Genomic DNA, 9,382 nt, shown 5'->3' with positions numbered 1-9,382 from the left:
TCCAAAAAGTAAGATTTTTGTAGTCCAACTTTTTTATTCTGGTTTTGGAGTAGAGGCTTCTTCCTTGCTGAGTGGCCTTTCAGGTTATGTCGATACAGGAATCGTTTTACTGTGGATATAGATACTTTTGTACCTGTTTCCTCCAGCATCTTCACAAGGTCCTTTGCTGTTGTTCTGGGATTGATTTGCACTTTTCGCAGAAAAGTAAAGTAAGTTCATTACTAGGAGACAGAACGTGTCTCTTGCGTACTATTGTTTGTACAGATGAACGTGGTACCTTCATGCATTTGGAAATTGCTCCCAAGGATGAACCAGACTTGTGGAGGTCTACACTTTTTTTTCTCTGAGCTCTTGGCAGATTTCTTTTGATTTTTCCAATGATATCAAGAAAATAGTCACTGAGTTTGAAGGTAGGCCTTGAAACACATCCACAGGTACACCTCCAATTGACTCAAATGTTGTCAATAAGCCTATCAGAAGCTTCTAAAGCCATTACATCATTTTCTGGAATTTTCCAAGCTGTTTAAAGGCACAGTCAACTTAGTGTATGTAAACTTCTGAGCCACTAGAATTGTGATACAGTGGATGATAAGTGGGATATTCTGTCTGTAAACAATTGTTGAAACAATTACTTGTGTCATGCACCAAGTAGATGTCCTAACCGACTAGGCAAAACTATAGTTTGTTAACAATAATTTTGTGGAGTGGTTGATAAGCAAGTTTAATGACTCCAACCTTTGTATGTAAACTTCCAACTTCAACTGTACATTAAACATTAAACTCATAGCTGATTGAGTGCGCATAAAGAAATTGTATGACCATTGACATCTCCGGTAATGACATAGCAAGGAAAACTGAGCACCCTGGAGCAAATATACAGTTAGCTCTTCCTTTAAACAACATCAAGGCCCAGTCATGTGTAAAGGGACGCGGTGGGTAATAGCTGATGTCTTGATGACAAATCTCCCAGGAATTCATGTGACTGACGGTCCCCTCTCTGGTGTAAAGTGGGAGCCTGCTTAACATAATCGGCTGCATTCGCACTTCATTAAATCACTATACGCCCAGCACTAATATGACACTGAATTAATTACAGCTGGGACTATGATATTTCAAGACATGACACGTCTGCTTACATAATAAAATGCACGTCAAGGGGTACAAGGACTGCCAGGAGTGTACAGGATGTGTATTAAATGGAAGTGATCATACCAAGATGTATAAAATACTAGCTTTTTTATATCGCGCAACAGAGAATTGAAATAATCCAGTTGTCATGTCCTGAAATAAAGTTTGAAAAGGTATCGTTAATGTACACTGAATAAAAATATGAACGCAACATGTGAAGTGTTGGTCCCATGTTTCATGAGCAGTAAAATAATATCCTTTCAATGTTCCATATGCGCAAAAGCTTATTTCTCTCAAATGTTTAGCACAAATTTATTTACATCCCTGTTAGTGAGCATTTCTCATTTGCCAAGATAATCCATCCACCTGACAGGTGTGGTATATCAAGAAGCTGATGAAACAGCATGAAACATCATTACACAGGTGCACCTTGTGCTGGGGACAATAAAAGGCCACTGTAAAATGTTCAGTTTTGTCAAACAACACAATTCCATACATGTCTCAAGTTTTGAGGGAGTGTGCAATTGGCATGCTGACTGCAGGAATGTCCACCAGAGCTGTTGCCAGATAATTTACTGTTAATTTCTCTACCATAAGCCGCCTCCAATGTCATTTTAGAGTACGGCAGTACTTGGCAGTACGTCCAACTGGCTTCACTGTCATGTGAAATCTATAGATCTGGGCCTAATTTATTTCAATTGACTTATTTCGTTATATGAACTGTAACGCAGTAAAATCTTTGAAACTGTTGTGTTTATATTTTGGTTAAGTATACAGTGCATTCGGAAAGTATTCAAACACTTTTACGTTTTCCACATTTTGTTACGTTACAGCCCTACTCTAAAATGGATTAAATCTACACACAATATCCCATAATGACAAAGCGAAAACAGGTTTAGAAATTTTTGCTAAACTATTAAAAATAAAAAACAGAAATACCTTATTTACATAAGTATTCAGACCCTTTGCTATGAAAGTCAAAATAGAGCGCAGGTGCATCATGTTTCCATTGATCATCCTTGAGAGGTTTCTACAACTTGATTGGGGTCCACCTGTGGTAAATTTATCTGATTGGACATGATATGGAAAGCCACACACCTGCCGATACAAGGTCCCACAGTTGACAGTGGATGTCAGAGAAAAAAACAAGCCATGAGGTTGAAGGAATTGTACGTAGAGCTCTGAGAAAGGATTCTCTTGAGCCACAGATCTGGTGAAGGGTACCAAAAATGTCTGCAGCATTGAAGGTCCCGAAGAGAAAAGTGGTCTTCATCATTCTTAAACGGAATGTGGCCAGGTCGCCTGGCCAAATTGAGCAATCAAGGGAGAAGGGCCTTAGTCAGGGAGGTGACCAAGAACCCGATGGTCACTCTGACAGAGATGGGTCTCCTCCTCCGATGGTCTCCTCTGTGGAGATGGGAGAAACTTCCAAAAGAACAACCATCTCTCCAGCACTCCACCAATCAGGCCTTTATGGTAGATTGGCCAGATGGAACCACTCCTCAGTAAAAGGCACATGACAGACCGCTTGGAGTTTGCCAAAAGGCACCTAAAGGACTCTTCGATCATGAGAAATAAGATTCTCTGGTCTGATGAAATCAAAATGTAACTATTTTAGCCTAAATGCCAAGGGTCACATCTGGAGGAAACCTGGCACCTCCATATGGTGAAGCATGGTGGTGGCAGCATCATGCTGTGGGTATGTTTTTCAGCGGCAGGGACTGGGAGACTAGTCAAGATCGAGGGAAAGATGAATGGAGTAAAGTACAGAGAGATCCTTGATGAAAACCTGCTCCAGAATGCTCAGGACCTCAGACTGGGTTGAAGGCTCATCTTCCAGGTCAATGACCATAAGCACACAGCCAAGACAACGCAGGAGTCAAATAGGGCTACTTATTGTTAGATCCCTTACTTCAAAGGCAATTATAGTCAATGAACTAATCACTGATCATAATCTTGATGTGATTGGCCTGACTGAAACATGGCTTAAGCTTGATGAATTTAATGTGTTAAATGAGGCCTCACCTCCTGGCTACACTAGTTACCATATCCCCCGTGCATCCCGCAAATGCGGAGGTGTTGCTAACATTTACGATAGCAAATTTCAATTTACAAAAGAAAATTGACGTTTTCGTCTTTTGAGCTTCTAGTCATGAAATCTATGCAGCCTACTCAATCACTTTTGATAGCTACTGTTTACAGGCCTCCTGGGCCATATACAGTGTTCCTCATTGAGTTCCCTGAATTCCTATCGGACCTTGTAGTCATAGCAGATAATTTTCTAATCTTTGGTGACATTAATATTCACATGGAAAAGTCCACAGACCAACTCCAAAAGGCTTTCGGAGCCATCATCGACTCAGTGGGTTTTGTCCAACATGTCTCTGGACCCACACACTGTCACAGTCATACTCTGGACCTAGTTTTGTCCCATGGAATAAATGTTGTGGATCTTAATGTTTTTCCTCATAATCCTGGACTATCGGACCACCATTTTATTACGTTTGCAATTGCAACAAATAATCTGCTCAGACCCCAACCAAGGAACATCAAAAGTCATGCTATAAATGCACAGACAACACAAAGATTCCTTGATGTCCTTCCAGATTTCCTCTGTCTACCCAAGGACGCCAGGGAACAAAAATCAGTAAACCACCTAACTGAGGAACTCAATTGAACCTTGCACAATACCCTAGATGCAGTTGCACCCCTAAAAACTAAAAACATTTCTCATAAGAAACTAGCTCCCTGGCACACAGAAAATACCCGAGCTCTGAAGCAAGCTTCCAGAAAATTGGAACGGAAATGGCGCCACACCAAAATGGAAGTATTCCGACTAGCTTGGAAAGACAGTACCGTGCAGTACCGAAGAGCCCTTACTGCTGCTCGATCATCCTATTTTCCTAACTTAATTGAGGAAAATAAGAACAATCCGAAATTCCTTTTTGATACTATCGCAAAGCTAACTAAAAAGCACCATTCCCCAAGAGAGGATGGCCTTCACTTTAGCAGTGATAAATTCATTAACTTCTTTGAGGAAAAGATCATGATTATTAGAAAGCAAATTACGGACTCCTCTTTAAATCTGCGTATTCCTACAAAGCTCAGTTGTCCTGAGTCTGCACAACTCTGCCAGAACCTAGGCTCAAGAGAGACGCTCAAGTGTTTTAGTTCTATATGGCCTCTAAACCTTCAAGCTGCATACTGGACCCTATTCCAACTAAACTACTGAAAGACCTGCTTCCTGTGCTTGGCCCTCCTATGTTGAACAGAATAAACGGCTCTCTATCCACCGGATGTGTTCCAAACTCACTAAATGTGGCAATAATAAAGCCTCTCTTGAAAAAGCCAAACCTTGACCCAGAAAATATAAAAAACTATCGGCCTATATTGAATCATCCATTCCTCTCAAAAATTGTAGAAAAGGCTGTTGCGCAGCAACTCACTGCCTTCCTGAAGACAAACAATGTATACGAAATGCTTCAGTCTGATTTTAGACCCCATCATAGCACTGAGACTGCACTTGTGAAGGTGGTAAATTACCTTTTAATGGCATCAGACCGAGGCTCTGCATCTGTCCTCGTGCTCCTAGACCTTAGTGCTGCTTTTGATACCATCGATCACCACATTCTTTTGGAGAGATTGGAAACCCAAATTGGTCTACACGGACAAGTTCTGGCCTGGTTTAGATCTTATCTGTCGGAAAGATATGAGTTTGTCTCTGTGAATGGTTTGTCCTCTGACAAATCAACTGTAAATTTCGGTGTTCCTCAGGGTTCCGTTTTAGGACCACTATTGTTTTCGCTATATATTTTACCTCTTGGGGATGTCATTCGAAAAAATAATGTTAACTTTCACTGCTATGCGGATGACACACAGCTGTACATTTCAATGAAACATGGTGAAACCCCAAAATTGCCCTCGCTAGAAGCATGTGTTTCAGCATGTGTTTCTGCAAACTTTCTACTTTTAAACTCTGACAAAACAGAGATGCTTGTTTTAGGTCCCAAGAAACAAAGAGATCTTCTGTTGAATCTAACAATTAATCTTAATGGTTGTACAGTCGTCTCAAATAAAACTGTGAAGTACCTCGGCGTTACTCTGGACCCTGATCTCTCGTTTGAAGAACATATCAAGACACGGACATATCAAGACACGGAAAGTGAACGGAAAGGCTCTGGAGCAACGAACCGCCCTTGCTGTCTCTGCCTGGCCTGTTCCCCTCTTTCCACTGGGATTCTCTGCCTCTAACCCTATTACAGGGGCTGAGACACTGGCTTACTGGGGCTCTCTCATACCGTCCCTTGGAGGGGGGTGTCACCTGAGTGGGTTGAGTCACTGATGTGATCATCCTGTCTGGGTTGGCACCCCCCCCCCCCCTTGGGTTGTGCCGTGGCGGAGATCTTTGTGGGCTATACTCAGCCTTGTCTCAGGATGGTAAGTTGGTGGTTGAAGATATCCCTCTAGTGGTATGGGGGCTGTGCTTTGGCAAAGTGGGTGGGGTTATATCCTTCCTGTTTGGCCCTGTCTGGGGGTGTCCTCGGATGGGGCCACAGTGTCTCCTGACCCCTCCTGTCTCAGCCTCCAGTATTTATGCTGCAGTAGTTTATGTATCGGGGGGCTAGGGTCAGTTTGTTATATCTGGAGTACTTCTCCTGTCCTATTCGGTGTCCTGTGTGAATTTAAGTGTGCTCTCTCTAATTCTCTCTTTCTCTCTTTCTTTCTCTCTCTCGGAGGACCTGAGCCCTAGGACCATGCTTCAGGACTACCTGACATAATGACTCCTTGCTGTCCCCAGTCCACCTGTCCATGCTGCTGCTCCAGTTTCAACTGTTCTGCCTTAATATCATTGGACCATGCTGGTCATTTATGAACATTTGAACATCTTGGCCATGTTCTGTTATAATCTTCACCCGGCACAGCCATAAGAGGACTGGCCACCCCACATAGCCTGGTTCCTCTCTAGGTTTCTTCCTAGGTTTTGGCCATTCTTGGGAGTTTTTCCTAGCCACCGTGCTTCTACACCTGCATTGCTTGCTGTTTGGGATTTTAGGCTGGGTTTCTGTACAGCACTTTGAAATATCAGCTGATGTACGAAGGGCTATATAAATAAATTTGATTTGATTTGATTTGAGGAGTGGCTTTGGGAAAAGTCTCTGAGTGTTCTTGAGTGGCCCAGCCAAAACCCGGAATAGAACCCGATCTAACATTTCTGGAGAGAGCTAAAAATAGCTGTGCAGCGACGCTCCCCACCCAACCTGACAGAGCTTGAGAGGATATGCAGAGAAGGATGGGAGAAACTCCCCAAATACAGCTGTGCCAAGCTTGTAACATAATACCCAAGAAGACTCAAGGCTGTAATCGCTGCCAAAGGTGCTTCAACAAAGTACTGAGTAAAGGGTCTGTGAGATGTAACTATGATTTAAATTCATTTTAATAAATTAACAAAAATGTCTAAAAACCTGTATTTTCTTTGTCGTTATGGGGTATTGTGCGTAGATTGATGAGGGGAAAGGTTATTTAATCAATTTTAGAATAAGGCTGTAATGTAACAAAATGTGGAAAAAGTAGAGGTGTCTGTATACTTTCCGATCACTGTAAGATTCCTGAGAATACAATGCCATTTAAAACCACTTGGAGAATAGTTACAGGGGAGAGGAGGGGGGTCAAATGGAAGCTGGGGATGATTCGATCCTCATTGTAGCATGAGTTGCAAGGTTGCACAATTCACCAAGAATATCAGTGTATGAATACTAGTAAGTCACACTGAGCCAGCCTAACAACATACAATCAGGAGGCAGTTTGAAACCCACCTAGGCGAGATGTCACAGCCCTGTCTCATGAAGGCGCCGAGGGAGAACCAGAGACTGTTGAATATCCCAAACTCGTTGGTAGACTCATTAGTCTGGATCTGGCCGTCCTCGTACTCCTCTGTGTGCCACTCATATGGGCTGAATCGACTGACCAGGAAGAGCACCACGCTCACACCGATGTAGGCAAACACGATGCACATCCAGATTTCGTAGGCCAGAGGGTCCAGGAAGGAGAAGACCCCAGGTTTTGACTTTTGGGGCTTCTTGATCATAATGGAAATACCCAGTGACATAAAGGGCTTGGAGAAGTCTATTACTTCTTCTCGGACGAGGGTGATGGTCAGCGGTGCCACAGCTATATCAGCTTTCTGGGGAGGAGAGAGAGAGAAAGAGCTTGATGTTATAAAGAGCTGATGTTGTTGTTCTAGGGAAATTGTGGGCATTAGTAGTGTTTAAAGGGAACTACTGGGGATGTTCATATACAGCAAGTTATTGGATTTGATCAATATTATAAGGCCCATGCATCTCTTTTCTTACCCCATAGACAAGCTCTCCCACCATTCCGTTCCAGATCTTGGTCTCAGCGTCTCGGGCTCCATATTTTCCATCCCCCACAATTTTCAGCTGGTATTTGAAGCCGCAGTGCTTGGCTATCTCAGCAGCCAGATCTACACAATAGCCCTCGTATCTTTCATTGTCTAAAAAAAGGTCAGCATTCTTCTTGAGCATTACATATGGGGCTTCCTGAGGGGGAAATCCAAAAACACTGTTCAGTCCAGCAGGAGTGCCTTTAGCCTTTACGTCATGGTATATAGTTCATGCTAGCTGTATACATGTAGAGACTTTTCACTGAATGAATGAACAGCTCATAAAAAGACGTAGACTACTATGGGTTTGTTTGTGTATGTACAGTGTCCATATTAGAACCGCATCAATATGGACACAGTAATACTATAAAAACATGATTCTATGGACTAACAATTGCTAAGTTTTGATTTTCAATTCAATTGTTGTGAATTAAAGAGTCAGATGGTATGAATAGAGTCAATGATAAGTCATTACCAAGATTGTGGTCACAATGACCGTTTTGTTTTCCATTCCTGTTGTGTCATTCGGAAACACGTCTGATTTTGTGACAGCCATTTTGTCAACTTCGTTCCAATATCCAATCTGTGGAGAAAATAATGCATAGTGAATGAGCAATTCCATAACGTCATGAGACGGTAGACAGCGTTGTTGTTTCAGATGAGTGTAAACATACAGTTATGAATATAACTATTGTTCCCTGAAGGAGCGAACGAGGTATAACATACTATGGGGAGTCTTAAATCAAGCCAATCTGAAATCCCGCCCAACAGGTCAATGGAGGCCGAGGCCACCCTTGGAAGCTTTCCTGGCTATAAAATTGTGGCTCGCATACATTTCCTCAATTCCGTACTGCTCTTCAGCGAGCTCGAACCCCCTGACAGTGTGGGGCCAAAATATGTTGTACCTCGTTCCCTCCTTCAGGAAACAGTATATTTCTAACTGTACCTTCCCTTTCAGTCGGTCACTCTGTATAACATTCTACGGGCACATACAATCACGGCCCAAGCCGGCTCAGAGGGTACCAAACTAGGTCCACGGCAGCCAAAGCACACACAGCTTTCACCATCTCAAGAACAATGCTTACCTTGCGAGCCTGAAATGTCCATACTAGTACAAAGAACCGCAAGTCCAAAGTAACAGAACCCCTGTCATGACTTGGTAAAGCGCAGATACGCACAGCATAGGATTGACCAGAGTAAATGAACCACAGCAGCCTGAAGCTCAAACCCATAGAAAACCTGCAGTAACCTGGAAACTGTACTGGCGCACTGCCACGGCAGTCCAAGGCTCAAAGCCATAGGAAACTGCCTAACATCGACCCCAGTCCATACCAGTTCCAAAAAGTCTCACACAGAGACCCAACGTGTCTGGAATGCCAGAACTCACACAAGGAACCGCAAGTCCAAAACAACAGGACATCTGTTGTGTCTTGATAATGCGCATTCCCTATATATGAACCATGGCAGTCCAAGGCTCAAACCCGCAGGGAAACTGTGGTGATGCGGATAAATGCGTAACATGTGCACTGCCTAACACCTGCTCCCAGACGCAGCCATAAGAAAATCAGGAATTTGGTGTTGCATAACTGTTAACCAAACATATATATTCTTATTTTATTGATTTCATTATTTGTAAACTCAGGTTCCATTTCGCTGACTGTATGGTTCTAATCACGTTTGAGAGTAAACCCCTAGTCCTCAAATTCAACCTTTCAGGGGCCAAACCCACAGTTTCATATCTATGTGTCAAATTGTCCTATGTGCCTGGGACAATAGACCCCGACGACACAGAACCCTATAGGGGTCCCCCAACAGGCAGATGATCTCCCCGGGAACCAGGGTTGTCTGGTCCAA

At 43.0% G+C, this 9,382-nt stretch overlaps 1 protein-coding gene across 13 annotated transcripts in view; it reads right to left on the bottom strand.

Annotated features, from left to right (window-relative positions):
- The window catches only part of LOC124011119 (glutamate receptor 2-like), a 69,570-nt gene that overhangs the window by 8,208 nt on the left and 51,980 nt on the right, over window positions 1–9,382 (bottom strand). For all 13 annotated transcript variants that reach the window (XR_006834550.1, XR_006834549.1, XM_046324163.1 and 10 more), the window contains exons 9-11: window positions 8,004–8,111; window positions 7,479–7,685; window positions 6,942–7,309 (exon numbers count right to left, since the gene is read on the bottom strand). Coding sequence is in view for 11 of the 13 variants with exons in the window: in XM_046324163.1 (XP_046180119.1) it covers window positions 6,942–7,309; window positions 7,479–7,685; window positions 8,004–8,111 (683 nt within the window). In the remaining 2 variants the exon portion in view is untranslated. The remainder of the gene's footprint in view (window positions 1–6,941; window positions 7,310–7,478; window positions 7,686–8,003; window positions 8,112–9,382) is intronic.

The sequence above is a fragment of the Oncorhynchus gorbuscha genome, linkage group LG23 (genome assembly GCF_021184085.1).
Source record: "Oncorhynchus gorbuscha isolate QuinsamMale2020 ecotype Even-year linkage group LG23, OgorEven_v1.0, whole genome shotgun sequence".
NCBI lineage: Eukaryota > Metazoa > Chordata > Actinopteri > Salmoniformes > Salmonidae > Oncorhynchus > Oncorhynchus gorbuscha.
This window is presented reverse-complemented; position numbering and strand designations above follow the sequence as displayed.